This window comes from Stegostoma tigrinum, chromosome 20 (assembly GCF_030684315.1).
Source record: "Stegostoma tigrinum isolate sSteTig4 chromosome 20, sSteTig4.hap1, whole genome shotgun sequence".
In the NCBI taxonomy this organism is placed as follows: domain Eukaryota; kingdom Metazoa; phylum Chordata; class Chondrichthyes; order Orectolobiformes; family Stegostomatidae; genus Stegostoma; species Stegostoma tigrinum.
The window spans coordinates 16,965,034-16,989,073 of NC_081373.1; the positions used below are offsets into that span (position 1 = coordinate 16,965,034).

Sequence of the window (24,040 nt, forward strand, 5' to 3'; positions counted from 1 at the left end):
ATATCTTAAAAATATGTCAAAAAGGATCAAGGAGTATGGAGAGAAGTCAGAAATTTGGCATTGACTTAGAGGCTCAGCCATGATCATATTGAAAGGTTGAATTGTTGTTGCTGCTAAGTTCTGTATCTATTATACAACTTCAGTTTGTTTTTATTCATTAATGAGATGAGGGCATTGCTGTGCCTCAGTCAATGAAAGCAAGCATGCAGGTACAGCAGGCAGTGAAGAAAGCTAATGGCATGGTGGCCTTCATAACAAGAGGAATTGAGTATAGGAGCAAAGAGGTCCTTCTGCAGCTGTACAGGGCCTTGGTGAGACTGCACCTGGAGTATTGTGTGCAGTTTTGGTCTCCAAATTTGAGGAAGGACATTCTTGCTATTGAGGGAGTGCAGCATAGGTTCACGAGGTCAATTCCCAGAATGGCGGGACTACCATATGTTGAAAGATTGGAGCGACTGGGCTTGTATACGCTTGAGTTTAGGAGGATGAGAGGGGATCTGATTGAGGCGTATAAGATTATTAAGGGATTGGACAATCTGGAGGTAGGAAGCATGTTCCCATTGATGGGGGAGTTCAGAACCAGAGGACACCGCTTAAAAATAAGAGGTAGGCCATTTAGAACCGAGTTGAGGAGAAACTTCTTCACCCAGAGAGTGGTGGATATATGGAATGCTCTGCCCCAGAAGGCAGTGGAGGCCAAGTCTCTGGATAGCTTCAAGAAAGTGATGGAGCTCTTAAAGATAGTGGAATCAAGGGTTATGGGGATATGGCAGGAACAGGATACTGACTGTGGATGATCAGCCATGATCATAATGAATGGTGGTGCTGGCTTGAAGGGCCGAATGGCCTACTCCTGCACCTGTTGTCTATTGTCTAACAATTATTGCCTATTCCTAATTCCCCAATTAGCAATCAATCACATTGCTGTGGGTTTGCGGTGACCTGTAGGCCAATCAGGTAAGAATGGCAGTTTCCTTTCCTGAATTTTGACAGTGGTCATCATTTAGATTCTTTATTCCATCATTCAAGTTCCACGATCTACCATGGCGGGATTCTAACATGGTCCTCAGACCTTTTACCTGGGTCTCTGGATTAACATTCCAGCGATAATACCACTCGGCTTTGCCTCCTTTTAGCTTGCCAAATGCAACCTTTTTTTATTTTCTTTTCAGTTTCCTCATACAGTACTTTGGTGTGTCTGTCTCTTTTCTATCATCATTGCTGGTTTATCAACTTCTGTCCTCCATTTTTAATATTTTCTTTCCAACATTGTGCATACTCATCTTTTATGTGTTCCTGTTTGCTTTCCATTTCTTCTGAGAACTGTTTCTTTAGATTCCTGAATTTTGAGACATTCATGCTTAGATTTTTACTTTGGTTGAATGCCTCTGTGTATTTTTAATCTGAAGCATGTCAAAGGCTAAATATTTGTACATCTTTCTTCTTGATAACAAAACAGCCTGCAGGTCTGACTGCATCGGCAGAGAGAAAACTAAAATTAACACTTTGAATCAGGTGACCCTTTATTAGAAATGACTCAATGTTAACTTTTTCTCTACAGATGCTGCCAGAATTCCGGTGTTTCTCAGTACTTCGTTTTTTGTTTCAGATTTCCAGTATCCGTAGTTCTTTGTGTTTATTTTTCTTTTTATTTTTCATAATCTCTGTTTCAGCTTAATTTTTGCCAGGATTGACTGGAAAAATCTGAATTTATTCTGTGCCAGGATGTATGTGAAAGTTTATTTTGATGTTTCTAAAATATTATTTCACAACCGCATAATCTATTTAGTTTGTAAATACACTGCCTGAACGTAGTCATAAAGTCCAGAGACAGTATGTAGAGTTAAAGAGTAAGGCTAGTAGGAGTAAGAAATGCTGGATGATTAGTGGAGTTGAGGTTCTGCTCAGGAAAAAGGCAGCAAATGTTAGGTATAGACAGAAAGGACTGAGTGAATCCCAATAGGAGTATATTTGAGGGAAATCAGGAGGAGGCAGAAGGGGACACAAAGTAGCTTTGGCAAATAGGATTAAAGAGAATCTGAAGGGATTCTGCAAATACGTAAGGGACAAGAGAGTAACTAGGGAGAGAATGGGCCCCTTAAAGATTAGCAAGGCTGCCTACAAATGGAACCACAGGAAATGGTGGAGATACTAAATGAGTATTTCACATAAGTGTTTGAACTTCTCTAAATATATATTGATCTTTGTTTTCCACAATAAATTCTTTTCCTTCACAAAATTGCGTCAGTCTTTCACCTCTTTCATTTCTTGATCCAAGGCCATATTGATTGATGTATGTTGGTCTTAAATTATTTTAGTAGACCAACTATCATTGTTAGTTTCAACGTTTTAAGTGTAAATTGTATAACAAGTTTGTGAATATTGCTGGAAGTAGTATTTGCAAAAATGTTGTTGTTTTACTTTTGTGTACCAATGAGTGGAGTGAGGCATTGCTACAAAGAAGTCATGCTGAGAAGTAGGCTATTTGGCCGTCTTGGGCCCACTTTACCTTTCAATCACATAATGGTTGAGGTACCTTTAACTGCATCCTGTAAGCTTTCACTATATTCTTAACCTCATTAACATCTAGAAATCTCTGCCTTGAACAGACTCCATGACCCTTCAGGGTAGTGAATTCTAAGGATTCACCACGTGGACGAAGATATTTCTCCTGCTCTGTTCTAAATGGCTTGAAGTCCTGATGTTCGAACAATTTTGAACAGCGAATCTGTGTGCTCTAATTTAGGACAGCTAGTTTGCAATGCAATGACTCCAATAGCAGGAGTTGATTTTCTGTACAGGCTGAGGTTACCAAGGAGACTCTCCTCTTCTACCTCTCTCCTCACCTGAGGCATGGTGACTTTTGGATTAAACAGCTTCCGGTCATCTCTGACTAATGACCGAGCAGTCCTATAGTCTGCTAGGACTATGGCAATTGAAATGTTCTGTGAAAATGTGTTTCCAGGTTAATGTAGAACTGTATAAGGAAGCAAATACACTTTTATTTTAAAAATTTCTTTACTTTTTTAAAGGTTTATGTTATCCAAGTGAACTGGTCCGATAACACATCAAGTATCATCTACCGACGTTATAGCAAGTTTTTCGACCTCCAGGTAATGCTCAGTTTCATGTTACTGCATTCCTAACCAATGCAGAGTTGTTGGCACCTGCATTTTCTCAGACTGACAGTGGCCACTGTTTGCATTTTAGTTTTTAGATTATCATATTATTTCTCAACTACTTTAACAACAAGGATTTTTTTCTTATTAATGCATTTCATTATATTGACCGCTAAGGAAAAGTGTGGGCAGTATCATTTTGAGTTTGTGTTCATTGAGCCTCATTAGTAGATGCATTGCCTTTGTCATTTAATAGGGTTAGTTATTTCTGTAAAGCGTACACTTATCAAATTTCCAGTTTGTGCTAAAGTAGAAAAATTGGCTGAATTGGAGGCTACAAATTACAAAGTCAAGAGGTGACCAGAAAAGTGCATAAAATTTAATATCGATAAATAGAAGTAGTACACATTAGGAAAAGAAATGGCAATGATTAGGGTGTGAATCTCCCAGCCAGAACAGTTAAGATCACCCTTCCTTCCATTATAAAGCCAGAAATGGGGATCACTGCTGATAGAACAATGTTCAGTACCAATCATGACTCCTCAGAGACAAACCATCCATGTCCAAACTGAAAAGTCCAAGTCCAATAGGAAAATGTAAGCATCTTGCCTTCACATTCAATAGAATTACCATTGCTGAATCCTCCACTGTCACTGTGTCCTAAGAGGTATCATTGACCAAAAACTGAAATAGACTATATATGTTAATAGAAACATACAGACAGGAATAGGCCATTCAGCCTCTTGAGCCTGCTGAACTATGTAATGTGATCATGGTGGATCAAATGTTTCAATGACTTTTACATACCTCATTCCCATAATCCTTGGCATCATTGATATCAAACATTAATCAACCATATTTTAAATATACTTAAAGACTGGGTTTCCACAGCCTGCTGAGGAAGAGATTTCAAAGATTCATCCCCGTCCGAGTAAAATAAAATTCTCCTCATCTCAGCTGTAGATGGCATCCCTCTATTATTTATAAATTGTACCCTCTAGATCTAGATTTCCTCCACCTGGGAAGTATCTTACCAGCATCAACCCTGTCTCACCTTTTTAAGTATTTTGAACATTGTAATGAGATCACCCCTAATTCTTTGGGCTTGTATTCTCTACGATTTCAGATTCCCAATCTCAGTTCATAGGACAGTCCTGCCATCCTGCAAACAAGTCTAGTGATCCTTTAGGTAAGGCCAGCAAAACTGCACACAGTACTTCAAGTGTGGTCTGGCCTTGTGCCTATACATAGACTTCACTACTCCTGTACACTCACCTGCTTGCAATAAAGGCTACTGGCCTTCCTAATAGCTTGCTGCCTCTGCATGTTAACCTTCAGTGACTTATCAGTGAGACCCCCAAGTCCCTTATTATGTCTAGGCTTTCCAGCCTCTCCACTTTAAAACATACTCCATACATCTCTTTCTACTAAAATGATAACTTTGCATTTTTCCATATTACATTCCATCTGCTGTGTTCTTGACCAATGTCTCAGCTTGTCCAAATCTTCCTGAAAAAGTTTTACAACTTCCTCATACAACAGATTCCTGCTTAGCTTTGTGTAATATGCAAAAAGTGGAAACATTATATTTAGACCCCTCGTCCAAATCAATGACAACAATATGGTCCCAAATACACCCTTGCTGTACTCATATAGTCAAAGTCTGCCAATGCAAGAATACAGCAAGCTGCAAGAGTTGGTCGGAGACTAGAAATCCTATGCAAGTAACAACATATTTATTCAAAAAGTGGAGAGGGAGACAGTGAGAAACGACAGATCAGTTAACTTAATGTCTGTCATGGGAAAGATGTTAAAAGTATTGTTAAGTCATAGAGAACTCGAGAAAATTCAAGATAATCAAGCAGAATTGATCTGATTTTATGAGAAGGAAATCATGGTTTAACTAACTTATTGTCATTGTTTAAAGAAATACCATGCGTAATATTATGACGTAGTGGAGCAATGCACAGTGAATAGAGTTCTGCTATTCCCAGAGTCGTACCAAAGGGAAGACCAAAAAGGTGGAGTAATTAACTGTGTAACAGAAATACAGTGTTGATATAAGTTCCGGATTTAGAATCAGATGAAAACAGTTGAGAGGAGTAATGATTAAGACAATTACTGACGCTGCCTTGAAGTAGTATCCCTACCTATGGATTGGGAGGCTGAGATCAAGTTCCACCAGCTCCAGAGGTGTGTCAGAACATCTCTGGACAGGTTGATTTGAAAAATATGTCTCCTTTTTTAAAAAAAAATCAAGATACAGATTTGAAATTCAATTATGTCAGTTTGCTTGGGCAAACGTAAATCAGCGAGGAATGGGATGAGATCTGACTAGCTAGAATTTATGATGTTGGTGACCTGCTGGAAGTTACTGGAAAAATCTAAGTTAAGACTAAGAAAAGTGGCTGAAGTGAGAAAGTGATCCAGTAATTCATTAAAATGAAAACCTAAAGGCTTTTCCACTGAATAGCTGAAGCACATTTCACAGCTTTCTTTCAGGGAAATTGGATCATTGTTTGTAACAAAAAAGTACAAATGCATTTTATAAAAGAGCTACACTTCTATATGCGTAATGAATATTATGCATTCATACGTGGTTTTTTTTAGATGCAGCTTCTGGACAAGTTTCCTGTTGAAGGAGGACAGAAGGATCCTAAATTGCGTTGTATCCCATTCTTGCCTGGTGAGAAGCAACCTAGTAATCCATTTATTATTTCTTCCCTGTAATTTAATTCTTTGTGCTATTTGCAGTTCTGTTCAGTTCTTAGTACATCCTGTGGTGTAACTGGCCTCATAACTATCTTCAGCTAAACTTATGTAGAATTAGGAGGAACGCACAGCATATGAGAATCCATGAGACCAAAGTGGTTTGTGCTGGTGTTTATCCTTTTGTAACATTGCCTTCCAGACATTCTCCAAATCTATTGAATTCAAATTGCTTATCCATTTGGAATGAGTTGAAAGGACATGATTCATAACCCCTTGAGTGGTGGAGCTGTTCATTTACAACTGTTCATATGAGAAAGTTGAGCCAATGGCTGTGTATGTCATTGTCCAAATTTAGCACAGATAGCGGGGTAATGGCAGACCTTTAGAGATAACATTGAAGGAGATAGAATTAAAAAGAAAGTGCTGGAGATTCTGTGGCCACAATAGGATGAGTAGGACTGAAACCAAGTGAGGGAGACCTTTCTGAGCTGGGTAATGAGAGATTTGGAGGGATTTGCTTGTTTTGTATTAAAAGCTTCAGAGAATGAGGAATGATACACAGTATAGTGTAGAAAAAAAATGTAATTTCTGATTTTGGTTATGGCTATTTTCAATGTTGTGGCAAAGAACAAAGTCTAACTTGGGAATGTTAGCAAAATGGGCACAATTTGAGCAGCAACAACAAGCTCAAGACTTTTAGGAAAGAAAAGTAAAGTTGAAAGTGGAATAGCTGCTCGTAAGGATAAGGAGATCAAGCGTAGATTTTATTTTCCTTTTGAATAAAGGGCTATGATGAATTTAAAATGGAGAGATAGGGGCCATTTACAATGTCAGGTACAATGGGCCTTAGAAGAATATTGGAACTTAAGGAGCGTAAGATCAGTCTTGTGGATCAGATCACCTCGGAGTGATTGATGGGAACTGGGAAAGAAATCTGGGGACGACCTGTGTTCAGGACTTGGAAGGAGTTGCCTGGATGGTGGTAAGAGGATAGCATAAAACCAAAAAGACAACTTGAGTTGTAGTCTCAATAATCTGTTTTCCTGTCAAGTAGGTAGAAAGAACAAGGGATAAGGGAGTGAGACAGTGAAAATCAGATATGATGTAAGGTAATAAATGAAAGAGAAAAAATAAGTAGGGGATTATCTTTGCTTTCTGGGATAAGACTATACTGACAAGATATCACAAATTAGTGCTGAAAAGACTTTATTGTTCCCCAACCCCACACGGCCCGTTTCTATCTCCTTCCTAAAACCCACAAACCCGCTTGCCCTGGTCGACCTATTGTCTCAGCCTGCCCCTGCCCCACCGAACTCATCTCCGCTTATCTGGACTCCATTTTCTCCCCCTTGGTCCAGGAACTCCCCACCTACGTCCGTGACACCACCCACGCCCTCCTCCACCTCCAGAACTTCCAATTTCCTGGCCCCCAACACCTCATTTTCACCATGGACGTCCAGCCCCTATACACCTGTATTCCTGATGCAGATGGCCTCAAGGCCCTCCGCTTCTTCCTGTCCCGCAGGGCTGACCAGTCACCCTCTACCGAAACCCTCATCTGCCTAGCCGAACTTGTCCTCACCCTCAACAAATTCTCTTTCGCTTCCTCCCACTTCCTACAGACAAAGGGGGTGGCCATGGGTATCTGCATGGGCCCAAGCTATGCCTGCATCTTTGTAGGTTACGTGGAACAGTCCCTCTTCCGCACCTACACTGGCCCCAAACCCCACCTCTTCCTCTGTTACATTGACTGCATTGGCGCCGCCTCTTGCTCCCAAGAGAAGCTTGAACAGCTCATCCAATTCACCAACACCTTCCACTCCAACCTCAAGTTCACCTGGGCCATCTCCAACACATCCCTCACCTTCCTGGACCTTTCTGTCTCCATCTCAGATAACCAGCTAGAAACTGATGTCCATTTCAAGCCCACTGACTCCCAAAGCTACCTAGAATACACCTCCTCCCACCCACCCTCCTGCAAAAATGCCATCCCCTATTCCCAATTCCTTTGCCTCTGCTGCATCTGCTCCCAGGATGAGGCATTCCACTCCCACACATCCCAGGTGTCCACGTTCTTCAAGGACCGCAACCCCCCCCCGCAGTGGTCGAGAACGCCCTTGACCGCATCTCCTGTATTTCCTGCAACACATCCCTCACACCCAACCTCACAACAACCGCCCTAACAGGATCCCCCTCATCCTCACATACCACCCCACCAACCTCCGGACAAAACGCATCATCCTCCGACACTTCCGCCATCTACAATCTGACCCCACCACCCAAGACATTTTTCCACCCCCACCCTTGTCTGCCTTCTGGAGAGACCACTTTCTCCGTGACTCCCTTGTCCGCTCCACACACCCCTCCAACCCCACCACACCTGGCGCCTTCCCCTGCAACAGCAGGAAGTGCTACACTTACCCCCACACCTCCTCCCTCACCGCCATCCCAGGCCCCAAGATGACTTTCCATATTAAGCAGATGTTCACCTGCACATCTGCCAATGTGGTATACTGTATCCACTGTACCTGGTGTGGCTACCTCTACATTGGGGAAACCAAGCGGAGGCTTGGGGACTGCTTTGCAGAACACCTCCGCTCGGTTCACAATAAACAACTGCACCTCCCAGTCACAAACCATTTTAACTCTCCCTCCCATTCCTTAGACGACATGTCCATCATGGGCCTCCTGCGGTGCCACAGTGATGCCACACTAACGTTGCAGGAACTGCAATTCATATTCTGCTTGGGAACCCTGCAGCCCAATGGTATCAAAGTGGACTTCACCAGCTTCAAAATCTCCCCTTCCCCCACTGCATTCTAAAACCAGTCCAGCATGTCCCCACCTCCCTACCCTGTTCTTCCTCTCACCTATCCTCTCCTCCCACCTCAAGCCGCACCTCCATTTCCCACCTCCTAACCTCATCCCGCCTCCTTGACCTGTCCACCTGTCCTCCCTGGACTGACCTATCCCCTCCCTACCTCCCCACCTATACTCTCCTCTCCACCTATCTTCTTTTCCCTCCATCTTCGGTCCGCCTCCCCCTCTCTCCCTATTTATTCCAGAACCCTCTCCCCATCCCCCTCTCTGAAGAAGGGTCTCGGCCCGAAACATCAGCTTTTGTGCTCCTGAGATGCTGCTTGGCCTGCTGTGTTCATCCAGCTTCACACTTGGTTATCTTATCTCTGATTTTGAATGCGTGGGTTTGTGCATTATTTAGTGAAAAGGTGTCCTTGCAATAAAGGCTGTTGGCTTGAGTTTGAGTGGTATGGTTGACTGACTGAAACTTGTGATAAGTGACTTTAGAAAGGAATAATCAATTAAATCCTTTATATGCTTTTCCTTTGTGCATTGCCGTATTTTATTTCTGTGTGGCCAAAATGAAGGGTTGTGCAGAAATTCCAGCAACCAATTTCGTCTTCAAAGTCCAGCTTCCTTTAATTTGAGGTTTGTATGAATAGTTAAATCTTGGTAAACATTTATGGTTTCCATTGCTTCATTCAGACCTTCTTGTGAATTCGGGCTGTTGCCCCTTACTTTCCTATTTCCCCCTACCCCACTCCCTCTATCTAATTTAATGAAATTATTGTAGGAAGAGAGACCAGCTGTTGAAGGTCATACAAAATATGCCAAGGTGCTATCTGCTCCCAAATCTTTGCTAATTCCAAAAGGGCTTTTTTTTCCAGCAGAGAACTGGTTCCTGTATATGAATATATGTAGCTTCTAGGAGCCATGTGTGAGCTGCTCTGGCACTGAAAAAGGGCATGTCAGAATTCTCTTGTAGCATGATGGCTACCCCATTCAAAGCATTGCTTGCTGTGTATTATACATATTCGCAAATAGTCCTAAGGTGGCCATGTTTTGATCAGAAAAGTGTTTAAATATATATCAAAACGTCTTCGAATTACTCCCCAACAATCAAGTAACAGGTAAAGCTAGCTATTTGACACCCCTACAGCAACCTTCGGAGCATTTGAACATAGTGCAGGGTTCTTTGGCTTGACTTAGTGTACTGAATCTGTGGAGTCCCATGGAGATCTCCAGTAAAGAAGGTATTACATCTTTGCAGTGTATTTTGTACTGTTGACATTTGAGTGTGAAAGATAGCAGCTGAATAAACTGCTGGAATGCACCCAGTCTGTCTGTCTAGGTTATAATACCTGGTTGTAGTTGAGTGCATATAAGAGCATTCTGAGGCATACACAAGATTGAAGTGTGAAAGTACAAACTTTGCATAAAGCATTATGCTGGGGTTGGAGTCTCTTGTTCACAAATTAAAGATGTCCAAAATATTAATTTATAATGCTGTAATCTTGTAAAGTTTGTTTTATTTTTATGCTTTTTTAAAACTGTGGACTGAAATGAGAGAAGCCCATGGATCTGAAAGGAATGCCTGCATGCCTTGAAAGTAAGGAATTTCATACGTATTGTGAACCGTGCAGTTGTGGGTTCCAGCAATTCACAGAAATGCCAAAATTATTACGGTGCAGAAGGAGTGCCTGCATCAGCTCTTCAAACAAGCAGAGAAGCATTGGCCTAGTGATATTATTGCTACATTATTAATCCAGAAACTCAGTTAATGTTTTGGGGATCCAGATTTGAATTCTACCATGCCAGATTGAGTTCAATAAATATCTGGATTTAAGAGTCTAAAAATGACCATGACTGCCTAATGATGATTTAGGCAGTTATTAGAAAAACCCATCTGGTTCACCAACGTGCTTCAACGAAGGAAACTTGTCAAACCTGGTCTGGCATACATGTGACTGCAGCCCCACAGCAATGTAGTTGACTCTTAATTATCCCCTGAAGTAGCCTAAAAAGCCACTCAGTAATAGCAATTTCTATGAAGTTGTAACAAATAAATGAAACTGGGTGGGCCACCTGACATCGACCAAGGCACCGGAAACAACAATGGCTAAACAGCCATGTTAACCCTGCAGAGCCCTCCTTACTAACATCTGGTGGCTGGTGCCAAAATTTGCAGAGCTGTCTCTCAGACTAGTCAAGCAACAATCTGACATTGTCTGTGAGGTCTGATTCTGAGAGTATGACTATGGACCAGAAATCACTGTCCCTCAGTATGTCCTGGTCTAATGACAAGACAGACTCAGCATGGTAGTATGCAGTTGGAAGGGAGTTGCCCTGGCAACCCTCAACATTGATTAGATTAGATTCCCTGCAGTGTGGAAATAGGCTCTTTTGACCCAACAAGTCCACACTGCCGCTTGAAGCATCCCACCCAGACCCATCCCCCTATTAACCCACACACCCCTGAACACTACGGGCAATTTAGCATGGCCAATCCACCTAGCCTGCACATCTTTGGACTGTGGGAGGAAACTGGAACACCGGGAGGAAACCCACGCAGACACAGGGAGGATGTTCAGACTCCACACAGACAGTCGCCCGAGGCTGGAATCGACTCCGGGTCCCTGGTGCTGTGAGGCTGCAGAGCTAAGCACTGAGCCACTGTGGACTCCATGAAGTCTCATGGCATCAGGCCAAAGTAAGGAAACCTCTTGCTGATTACCACGTTCTATCCTTCCTCAGTTGATGAATCAGTATTCCTCCATGTTGAACAAACATTGGAGGAGGCACTGAGGGTGGAAAGGTTGCAGAATGCACTCTACATGGGGGATGTCAATGTCTGCCACTAGGAGTGGCTTGGCACCTGCCCTGGTCATGTCCTTTAGAGCATAGCTGCTAGACTGGGTCAGGGAAGGAAGAGGGGAAAAACATACTTGACCTCCCCATCACAAATTTGCCTGCTGCAGATGTCGATAAGAGTGACTACTGCACACTCCTTTTGGAAACAAAATCCAGCCTTCCCATTGAGAATCCCTGTGTTGTATTGTGTGGCACAATCACTGCATCAAATGAGACAGATCTTAAACACAGCGAGCAACTCAGAACTGGGCATCTGAGATTCTGTGGCCATCAACAGCAGCAGAATCGTATTCCAATACAGTCTGAAACCTCACGGTCTGGCATACCACCCACTCGGCCATCATCAGCAAACCAAGGGATCATCCTTGATAAAATGGAGAGTGAGGAGGGCATGTCAGGAGTAGCATCAGGAATCCTTAAAAATGAGATGTCGACCTGGTGAAGCTACAAAAACTACTTGTATGCCAAAGCAGCAAGTAACAGAGGAAGCTAAATGATCCCATAATCAATGAGCAGATCTAAACTCTGCAGTCTTGCCATGTCCAGCCATGAATTATAGTGGACAATTAAACAACTCACTGGAGGAGGAGATAATCAAATATCTCCGTCCTCCATAACGGAAGAATCCAGCACATTAGTGCAAAAGATAAGGCTGAAGTATTCACTACAGCCATTAGCCAAAAGTGTTGAGTGGATGATCTATCTCTGCCTCCTCGAGGTCCCCAGCATCACAGATGCTAGTCATCAGCCAATTTGATGTACTCCACGTGACATCAGGGCACTGTGTTGGAAACACTGAATGCTGCAAAGACTATGGACGCTGACCATGTTTCAGAAGTAATACTAGAGACTTGTCCTCCAGAACTTGCTGCACCCCCAGTCAAGCTGTTCCAATAGAGTTACAACACTGGCATCTACCTGACAATGTGGAAAATTGCCCAGATATGTCCTGTGAGCAAAAAATAGGACAAATCCAATCTGGCCACATATCACCTATCAGTCTACTCTTGATCATCATCAGTTAAATGATGCAGTGTCATCAACAGTGTTTTTAAGCAACAACCTACTCACTCATGCCCAGTTTGTTTTCCACTAGGCCTGCTCAGCTCCTGACCTTTATTACAACCTTGATTCAAACATCAACATAAAAGCTGAATACTAGAGGTGAGGTAAGAGTGACATCCCTTGACATCAAGGCTGCATTTGACCGAGTGTGGCATCAAAGACCCCTTGCAAAACTGGAATCTACGGGATTTGGGCTAAAGCTGTTTGATTAGAGTCATACTTGGTATATAGGAAGATGGTTTTGGACTGCTCATATATTGAAGTAGTCCATTTCCAAATGCAAAAAGACCTGGGCAGTGTCCAGGCTTGGGCTGAAAATTGGTAAGTAATGTTCATGCCACAAAAATGCCACGCAAGATTGTTTCTAATAAGATACCATCTAACTGCCTTGATATTCAATGGCGTTATCATCACCGAAAATCCCATTATCAACATCCTGGAGGTTACCATTGATAGAAACCGATTTGGACTCGCTGAATTTATATGGCTATAAGAGTGGGTCAGAAGCAAGGAATATTGCAGCAAATAACTCAACACTTGACTCCCCAAAGCTTATCCACCATCTGCAAGATTGATGTCATGAGTGTGATGGAATGCTTCCCACTTGTCTGGGAATGCACCTCTAACACTCAAAGCTTGACATCATCTAGGACAAAAGCAGCCTTGTAGATTGGCATTACATCCACTTGCTCCACTAATACTCAGTGTGTACCATTTACAAGATGCACTGCAGAAATTTGCCAACCCTTACAAAGCACCTTCCAAATGCACGACCATTTAGAAGGACAAGAGCAGCAGTTAAATGGGAACGCTACCAATTGCAATTGACCCTTCAAGTTGTTCATTGTCATGTCATGGAATTATATGGATGTTCCTTCACTGCCGTTGGGTCAAAATCCTGGAATTCTGTCTCCAATGGCATTGTGGTCTACTTCGAGCATGTGCAGTATGGTAGTTCAAGAAATGTAATTTACCACCATCTTAAAGGGATCTGTAATAAATTTTGGCTAGCCAGTGATGTCCATGCACCACAAATATGTAGAATCATAGAATCCCATCAGCCTAACCAGTCCACACCAAACCCCAGGGCATCCCAGCCAGACCCGTCCTCCTCTCAACCACCTAATCTACACATCCCTGAACGTTTATGGGTAATTTAGCATGGCTAATCCACTTAGCCTGCACATCTTTGGACTGTGGGAGGAAACCGGAGCACTGGCAGCAAACAGATACTGGGAGAATTGTGCAAACTCCACACAGACAGTCGCCCGAGAGTGGAATCGAACCCGGGTCCGTGGCACTGTGAGGCAGCAGTGCTAACTACTGTGCTGTCCAGGGTACAGTTCCCTCCGTACGACTTCATACATATTTCTATCCAAATAATCATCGTGCCTGCTTAAATGACTTAATTGAACCTGCCTCCACCACATTTCCAGGGAGTACACTTACATACTCTTAACTACTCCATTGAGTGAAGAAGTTGTTTCTCATATCACCCTTGCTTCTTTTGAACATTGCTTTAAATCTAGACCCTCTTGTTCTTGCTCTTTAACAATGGAGACAGCTTCTGACAATCTATTCTATGCAACCAGCACATGATTTTGAAAACTTCTATCAAATCTCCTGTCTGCCTCCTTTCTGTCTAAAGTGAACAGTCCCAAATTCTTCAGCTTTGTCTCCTAAGATTCGTGGAACCATTCTTGTAAATCACTTCTGTACCGTTTCTAAAGCATTCACGTCTTTCTTGTAATATGGTGCTCATGAGTGTACACAATGCTTCCTGCTGATGTCTAACAAGTATCTTGTATAACTCAGCATTTTCTCATTGCTGTTGTACTCTGTGCCCCTGTTAGTAAAGCTGAGGACATTTGTATTCTTTGCTAACTGCTTTCTCTACCTGTCGTGCCCCCTTCAATTCAGTAGATGCCACGCTCCTCTATACCAGCATCTAATTTTAGAATTGTGCCACCTGTTTTATTGTCTTTCAGTGTTGTTCCTACCACAATACATTCTGCCATTTAAAAACCAAAAGAACTGTGGATACTGTGAATCAGGAACAAAAACAAAGTTACTGGAAAAGCCCAGCAGGTCTGGAAGCATCTGTGAAGAAAGAAAGAGTTAACGTTTTGGCTCAGGTGACCCTTCCCTAGAACAGACTTGCTGAGCTTTTTCAGAAACTTTGACAGAATGTAGGAACAAAGACATAGTTATCGACATTGAATGCCCTCTGATATCTATCTGCCCATTCCACCAATTGATATCCATTTGGAGTTCTGCATTACCCTCCTTGCGATTTACAATTTTTCCGAGTTTTTTTTGTCTCGTTTGCACACCAAGATCCAGATAATTACGTATGAGGAAAAGTGAAGGTCTGAATACATAACCCTGGCAATGCCACTAAAACTGATCCTCCAGCTTGGAAAAAAAATTTATTGACGGTACTGTTTCCTCTCACTTGGCCAATTTTATATCCACATTGCTGCTATTCCTTTTATTTTGTGACCTAAAACTTGCCTCTCGCTGTTCTGTGGCACTGTATCAAAGGCGTTCTGAAAATCCATGTATACCACATCAATAGCATAAGCCTCATCCATTCTTTGTGTCACGTCTTCTAAAAGCTCAGCAAGTTAGTTAAATAAGACTTTCCCCTTTTAGGAAGAGTGAGCATAGATTTCTAAACAACACCCCCTTACTCATATGACTACTAATTCAATCCTGAGTACTTTATTCTAGAAGCTTCCACACCACTGATGTTAAACTGTCTGGTCTGTAATTGTGACATTATCCTTACAACCTTTCTTTAAACCACATTGTAATGTTTGCCAATTTCCAATCTTCCAGCAACTCCCCCAAGTCTAGAGAAGCCTGAAAATTCACAGCTAGTGCCCCCTGAAATTTCTACCCTCGCTTGCTTGAATATGCAAATGAACTGGGTCTGAAAATTTGTTTCAAGTGAAGCTGGAATGTAAGCATTTCCAAGTGAGGCTTTGTTTGTAGACTAGTTATCATTGACAAAGGTCTGCTGCCTGCTAGCAGCATGTGCTTTGCTGCCGGGTAGCTAGCTGTACAGCTTGGGCTGTGAACAAGATCAAGAGAAGACATTGTCAGACCAAAAGAAAAGCCAGCAGGCCTACTACAGCCAAAATTGAGGAGTTTATAAGGAGTTTAGAGTTTTGATTTGGAGAGTTTGCATAATTTAGTTTAGTTATTTTACCTGCAGCTAGAATCTAATGATGTGGAATAAATAGTAATTCCCCTCAAGTGCAGAAACCTGGTTTGTGGTATCTGTCAACCTAAGTCTGAAAATCACAATGTGGGGATTTTGTGTATTTTCTTTAAAATACTTTAACTTTTGTGACATCTCTGGAAACAGTCAGGCTTGATTTCCAGCACGCTACTCCAATGAATTGTGACAAGCTGGACATACATGAAGTGGAATTTTTGAAAAAACACTTTTCAAAGCAAAAGGCATTAGCTGACAGTAGCTGAAGTGTTGCATTGTGAGGAGAGCCAATGCCTCAAGGATGACATAATGTGACCGAGCTTTACATACAAGAGAGCTACAGATTTTGTCGTAATAGATCGAGAAGACTGCCATAAGTTAGACAGGAAAGAGCTCTCCCCTCTCTTTCGAAATCCCTTTCCTCAAAGCTGAACTGTTGAAGATTCTACTGTAGTATTTATTATTGCAAGTTGAGAGAACTTGAAGGAGAACTTTGAATCAAGTTTCTTGTCTCCAAGAAAACAAAAAAAAACTACCCCAGCTATAGGGTGACTTTTTCAGAAAGAAACTCCTGCACCAACTGCCACTGTACAGAAAATAGCCCTTCAGCTGCAGGAAGCCTCTGGGCAATTTGTAAATGAATTTTCTTTCCTGCCTTGTTACTTGGACAAGTTGTAAAATCCGATACTCTGCAGTATTTGTGTTTGTTTTTTTTTTGCATCACCGGTTGGTTGCGTATAATTGTGTATTTTAGACCTCCTCTTAATTTCTGTATCTTTTAAAATGTTTGTTTTAAAAATGAAACAAACTGTTTTTAACTTAAGGATACAGATTTGAATTTAAAAGGGAGGTCACATTGTTTGCTTAATAAATATACTTTAATGTATATAATTTGGTATAATAAATAAGTTAACCCTGCTAAAAGGAAGTCCAGAATAAACTGAAGACAGGAATCCGTTCACCCCCTTTGACTTGGTTGTAACAAATATTTGGAGCATCATTCAGAATTGAAATCTAACACTAAAAATCATTGAAGTGAGAACTAAATTAATCACTAGACCTAATTTAGAGTGCTGCTCCTGATTTCTCATGAATTTGATCAATTCCGTACTTTCAAGACTTTTGTCTTACGGGAACAGAACAAAATCGCCTGGGACAATTTTTTATTAAGAGATTGTTCATTGATGAATTGAAAAGCATGGCTTGGCAATTGGAGAAGTTAGCCTTTGTTTGAAATTATTTGAAGTGAATAAATGTTAGTGAGCAGCAATCTCAAAATTAAATTGAAGGGGCCAAAGGTAAACGATGAAGTGAAAACTAAGTAGCTTTAGCAAAAATATAGTTGGAAAAGAAGAGGCTAAAGGTAAAATTCCAAAGAGTGCATTTTTGGAGAGAACGAGAGAAGCAGGAGAGGGAAGAGAGAATTTCCAGAAGAGTAGTAGAGAAAATAAGAGGGAGAGAGGAATGGAGGGAACAAAGGAAATTTCAACTAAAATGGTTTGAATGAGGAAGAGAAACTTGCCATGGAACCAGGAAAAGTACTGGGGAAATAAGCGGGGGTGTCAAGAGCACAGCTGTTAATATTTGCCCAAGCTATCTGAAATTTGAAAGGATGTCAGGGTATTTTTTCATTACATCTGATAGAATAACAAAGCAAATGAATTGGCACACAGCTGAATGTAAAGCATGTCATTCAGGGAAAAAAAAATTGTGAGCATATCCCATGCTATTGAGAGACTACTTCAGCAGATTGACATGGAACTCCCTTACAGCACTGTTCTACATATGTAGACCCCAAGGACTTCAGTGATACAAGAACACAACTAATCATCACCTTCAAGCCAAATAAGGACAGACAATGAAATCTGGCACAACCAGTGACGCCCGCATCCTAAATTAAAACAAGGTAGCTTGTTGGTTGTTTAATTGAATTTACGTGCCTTTTCATAAAAATATTTTGAATTTGATGTTCAAAATTACTTCTGTACTGCAAAAATCGTCACTGTGTGAAAATCTGATTATGTAAAATCAACCTTCTCTCCACTTTAAAATAAAGTCCTTTTATATAAAGCTATGAACCGTCATGTGGAATTATCTGCCTCAGAGGTTCATAGATACACCATTGTCTAATTCTAGGCAAGTCGTTGATGGCAGGGAATCAAGGAATGTGGAGAGTGGGTGGAAAGTACCAAACCTAGCCCATTCTTCCTCATTGAAAGGTTGAGCAGGCATAATGACCATATGGTCTTCGCTTGCTTCTCTCTCATTCTCTGGTGAATTTATCTTGGTGGTGGATTAGAGCACCAGTAATGATGATGATGATGGAATATGGCTTTTTGGTGTTATTCATTGAGCATGACAACCTCAGGCTTTACTTGTCTATCTGACGGTACTTCCTGTTTGTGCACAAGAGCACAGATGTTAGCAAGGAGGACACTTGCAGAGTTGATGTGAATACAATATGCAGTTGCTCTTGGTAGAAGTTGGATAAGAGGAAAGTATATTGCATGGATACAAAATTGCATGTAGAACAGACCAGGCAGGTTTCCTTTCCTAAAACACATCAGAGAACCAGTTGTGTTTTTCGCATTGTTTTGTTGTCGCAGAGCTCTTGATTTCAGATTTATCAACTTATTGAATTTTCACTAGCTGCAATAGAGGAATTTAAATAGTTTCCCCAGAGAATTAACGAGGCCCTAGGTTACTACAACAACAACTTGTAATTGTAAAGCATCTTTGATGGAGTGAAGTGCCACAAAGTGCTTCAGAGAAGCGTACAAAAGAAAGTATGATGCCATCCCACAAAAGGAAGTATTAGGTCAGATGATCAAAATCTTGCCATAGAGTTAAATTATGAGGAGTGTCTTGAAGGACAAAAAGTTTGGAGGAAATTCTAGAGCTTTGAATGTAAATAGCTAAAGGTCCAGGCAGCGGCAGCATTTCTCAGTACTTACAAGATTAATCAGGGAACGTGGCTTCACCATGGCTAACAAGGGAAATCAGGAACAATGTTAAATTCAAAGAGGAGGCATATAAATTGGCCAGAGAAAGCAGCAAACCCGAGGATGGCACAGTGGCTCAGTGGTTAGCACTGCTGCCCCCTCAGCATCAGGGACCTGGGTTCACTACTACCCTCGGGTGACAGTTTGTGTGAAGTCTGCACATTCTCCCATCGCCTGCGTGGTTTTTTTTTCTCCAGGTGCTCCGGTTTCCTCCCAAAGATGTGCAGGCTAGGTGATTGACCGTACTAAATTGCCAGTAATGGTCAGGGACATGTAAATTAGGGTATGGGTCTGGGTGAGATGCTCTGAAGTTCGGTGTGTGGACTTTGTTGGGTTGAAGGGCCTGTTTCCATACTGTAGGGATTCTGTGATCTGACCAGGAGAAATTTAAAATTCAGTGGAGGAGGACAAAGGGTTGAATTTGGAAAGAGAAAATAGAATATGAAAGTAAGCTTGCAGAAAACATAAAAACTGACTGCAAATGCTTACAGATATGTCAAGAGAAGAAGACTGGTGAAGACAAATGTAGGTCCTATGCAGTTAGAATCAGGTGAATTCATAATGGATAACAGAGATGGCAGACTTGCTGAACAAATACTTTCAATCTGCCTTCACTTTGGAGGGCACAAATAACCTTCAGGAAGTGCTAGGGGACAGAGGGCAAAGCATGAAAGAGGAACTGAAGAAAATCCTTTATTAGTCAGGAAATGGTACAGTGAAAATTGATCAGATTAAAACCCAATAAGTCTCCTGGATCTGATGCTCCGCATCTCCAGAGTACTTAAGGAAGTGACCCGAGAAAGAACCGAGGCGTTGGTGATCATTTTCCAGCATTCTGGAGAGTCTGGAAGAGTTCTAATGAACTGAAGGGTAGCTAATGTAACTCCACTCCTTTTTTTCTTAAAGAAGGAAGGAGAGGGAAAATGAGAATTGTAGACCCGTTAGCTTGGCATTGACTCCAGCATTATCCCCACCAAAAATCATTAAAGATGACAGAATTGGTCCTCGTCAGCATGGATTCACTAATTGGAAATCTTGACAAATCTTCTGGAGTTTTTTTTTGAGGGTATGACCAGCAGAGTAGACAATGGTGAATCAGTAAATGTTGTGTAACTGGACTTTTCAGAAGGGTTTTAACAAGGGTTCCACAGAGGAGATTAGTAAGGAAATTTAAAGCTCACGGCATCGGAGGTAATGTGTTGACATGGATAGAGAACTGGTTGGCAGACAGGAAGCAGAGAGTGGGAATAGGGTCCTTTTCAGAGTGCAGTCAGTGACAAGTGGAGTGCTGCAGGGTTCAGTGCCATGACCTCAGCCATTCCCAATTTACATTAATGATTTGGATGAAGAAATTGAGTGCCCTGTCTCCAACTTTGCAGATGACACTAAGCTAAGGCAGTGAGTCCTTTGAGGAGGATGCTAAGAGGCTGCAGGTTGACTTGGGCAGACTGGCTGAGCGGGCAAATACTGGGCAAATGCAATATAATGTGGGTAAATAGGTTATCCACTTTGATCACAAAAGCAGGAAGGCAGATTATCATCTGAATGGTGTCAGTTTAGAAGAAGGTGAGGTGCAACGAGACCTGGTGTCATGGTGGAACGGTTGCTGAAGTCTGGCATGCAGGTGCAGCAGGTAGTGAGGAAACCTAATGGCATGCTGGTCTTCACAACAAGAAGATTTGAGTATCTGAGTAAGGATATCTTGCAGCGCTTATACAGGGCCTAGGCGAAGCCACACCTTGAGCATTGTGTGCAGTTTTGGCCTCCAGAGAAGGACTTTCTTGCTATTGAGGGAGTCTAGCTAAGACTCACCAGACTCGGTCCTGCCATCTGAGAATCATTTAGGAGGAAAGACTAGATCGACGGGGCTTGTATTCAGTGGAATTTAGAAGTATGAAAGTTGGGGGATCTCATAGAAACATATAAAATCCTGGTGGGATTGGACAGACTAGAAGTGGTAAAAATGTTCCCAGTGTTTGGGAAGTCCAGAAAGAGGGATCATAGTCTGGGAATAAGGAGTAAGCCATTCAGGACTGAGATGAGGAAGAATTTCTTCACTCGGAGTTGTAAACCTGTGGAATTCTCTTTCACAGGAAGCTTTTGGGCCCAGTTCATTAGATATTCAATAGGGAGCTGGACATGGCCCTTGTGGCTAAAGGAATCAAAAGGTATTGACAGGGGGAAGGAATGGGGTGCAGTGATGAATGATCAGCCTTGATCGTATTGAATGGTGGTGTAGGTTTGAAGGGCTGAATGTCCTACATTTGCCTATTTTGTATGTTTCTAACCCAGTAATGTTGCCACTTCCACCCTGTCTGGCTTCTGTGCTCAGTTTATTCAACTCTGAGGGTAACTCAGTGTAATTGTGCTTGTAGTTTATTCATCTAGGTGAATGTTACTGGCTGCTGTATTTCCACTGATCGGGTACAATAAAACACTAACTGTGCGGAGTTTGCCTTTGTGGAGTTAATTGTGCACATTCGTTGCTACGGCTTCCAGTTCATTCACATTAGGCTTGGTTTTTACGTAGTCTTCTAATTTGCTATTTAAAAAGACTAGGAGTTTAAAATGATTCCTATAATTTCTTGTGTTTATACCATGCAGTTACATTAATAACTTTAATTTTAAAATGCGTAAGGAAGTGAAGAAAAGATCTATTTTGCTAAATTAGAAGGCAGTATATAAAGATCTTAGTAAATGTTTAAGTCTTGTTTGTTGATATAAAGGATTCCTTGTTGCTCTTGAAACCTGAATGAATGCTTCCTTTATGAATTGTTGAGCTTTTTTTTTCCAGACTGCTCAAAATAACGAAGCATTAAACAAGCCCACCTTGTGATGATCTGTGAAACATATTCAGAGTTCAGTTCTTTTCAGTGGGGCTGACATTGCACACAGCTGATTTGAATTTTTCCAGGATTATGCTGAAGAGCTGAGGAAAATAAAGGAAAGCCAAGTTGGTTGGCTGTCTGATGCATTTGCTCTGTTTGGGAAGATTTCCATGGGTGGCCAGGGACCTGGATTGCATTCAATATATGACAATAGACAATAGGTGCAGGAATAGGCCATTTGGCCCTTCGAGCCAGCACCACGATTCATTATGATCATGGCTGATCATCCACAGTCAGTATCCTGTTCCTGCCGTATCCCCATAACCCTTGATTCCACTATCTTTAAGAGCTCTAAGAATCTCTCTCTTGAAAGTATCCAGAGACTTGGCCTCCACTGCCTTCTGGGGCAGAGCATTCCATATATCCACCACTCTCTGGGTGAAGAAGTTTCTCCTCAACTCTGTTCTAAATGGCCTACTCCTTATTTTTAAACTGTGTCCTCTGTCCTCTGGTTCTGGACTCCCCCATCAACGGAAACATGCTTCCTGCCTCCAGAGTGTCCAATCCCTTAGTCTTATACGCCTCAATCAGATCCCCTCTCATCCTTCTAAACTCAAGCGTATACAAACCCAGTCGCTCCAATCTTTCAACATATGATAGTCCCGCCATTCTGGGAATTGACCTCGTGAACCTACGCTGCACTCCCTCAATAGCAAGAATGTCCTTCCTCAAATTTGGAGACCAAAACTGCATACAGTCCTCCAGGTGCAGTCTCTCCAGGGCTCTGTACAGCTGCAGAAGGACCTCTTTGCTCCTAAACTCGATTCCTCTTGTTATGAAAGCCACCATGCCATTAGCTTTCTTCACTGCCTGCTGTACCTGCATGCTTGCTTTCATTGACTAATGTACAAGAACATCTAGATCTCGTTGTATTTCCCCTTTACCTAACTTGACTCCGTTTAGATAGTAATCTGCCTTCCTGTTCTTGCCACCAAAGTGGATAACCACATATTTATCCACATTAAACTGCATCTGCCGTGCATCTGTCCACTCACCTAGCCTATCCAAGTCACCCTGTATTCTCATGACATCCTCCTTACATTTCACACTGCTGCCCAGCTTTGTGTCACCAGCAAATTTGCTAATATTACTTATAGATGAAGGCATTAAATCTTTAATGTATATTGTAAACATTCCTGCGCCCTGGAGGTGGGCAGTCAAGTCAGATAATTGCAGCCCAAATTAAGCCCTTTTTTCCTACAAGGTCAGCAGTTGCAACCAATCGAGGAGGCTATGGCATGTACAGAGGTGGCCAATACCGCAGAGACTGCTTCTCTGAGGCAGTTTGGGAGGCCATTGGGTTCAGAGGGTCTGTATTTCAAAGAAGAGACTCAGCCAAGAGAATCCATGATTACTGTTCAAACAAACCGCCAGAGGATACCCCTCCTTAGATGGTCCAAGTGGCTGCATCCTCCAGAAAGATGGTAGTATCAGGAGATTTCTGTATGCTATTACTGTGAAGCAAGTTTGGGAGTGGCCAATTAAGATTAGCAATCTTCTTGCCTTCAAGAAGATTGTACTGTTGCTGATGAATGCAGGCTGTGGCATGAGGCTTAAGATCTCCACTTGGTCCTGATGCTTGCATTTTGAAAATTTTGCCCTGTTGAGCTTGGGCCCAACTCTTTTACTACAATCCTGATAAAGTGAACCAGCCACTTTTTGTAAGAGATTGGAAATAAACTTGTACTCTTAATCTGTAAAGGTTCCCTGGTATATGTCCTCAGCCAAGCTGAGGCCTTGCTCAGGGCTGAACTCCGGAGTAACTTTGATTTTTAAAAGGTGGCTGTGTGATCACTGATGTGGCAGCAAAGGTATTGACTTTCATAAGAACTGGATGACCATTGCTTAGCAACATCCAAGTCAGAGAGTTCAATTTTTTAAATGTTCCAAATCAGATGTAGGTAGTTTTTCAGTGATATGAACTCACTTCGATACCAACTGAGTGGTGTTCCCTAAACTGTTGGAATGGTGAGGGTGTTCACCTCCATCAGTATACCTTGTAATTCTAATTCTCCACTTGCTCCATTTTCCAGTGATGAAGCCAGCCGTGGTACCTGTTTGAAGTCCAGCTGAGCTTTAGCTAGCATGTGTTTTTGCATAGTTGCGTCTATAGTTCCATATACCAGATGGCCCCTAAGCATCTCATTAACAGTTAATCCAAATTTACAGGTTTCTGCCAGTCATCTTAACCTAGTCAAAAGCCCTGATATGGATTCCCCTCGTTCTCAAGTAAAACTGATAGTGCCTCAGAACTAGAGAAGGCTTGGGAATGTAATAGTCTTTAACTATGTCAGTAAATTCTTGAAGGTTTTTGTATTTGGTTCCTCAATGACCGAAAAAGCTGCAGCTTCCACAAGCTAT

At 41.9% G+C, this 24,040-nt stretch overlaps 1 protein-coding gene across 1 annotated transcript in view; it reads left to right on the top strand.

Annotated features, from left to right (window-relative positions):
• Positions 1-24,040, top strand: part of sh3pxd2aa (SH3 and PX domains 2Aa) — a 293,361-nt gene that overhangs the window by 39,150 nt on the left and 230,171 nt on the right. Inside the window, exons 2-3 of the mRNA XM_048550881.2 lie at positions 3,033-3,113; positions 5,730-5,805. Coding sequence (XP_048406838.1) covers positions 3,033-3,113; positions 5,730-5,805 — 157 coding nt within the window. The remainder of the gene's footprint in view (positions 1-3,032; positions 3,114-5,729; positions 5,806-24,040) is intronic.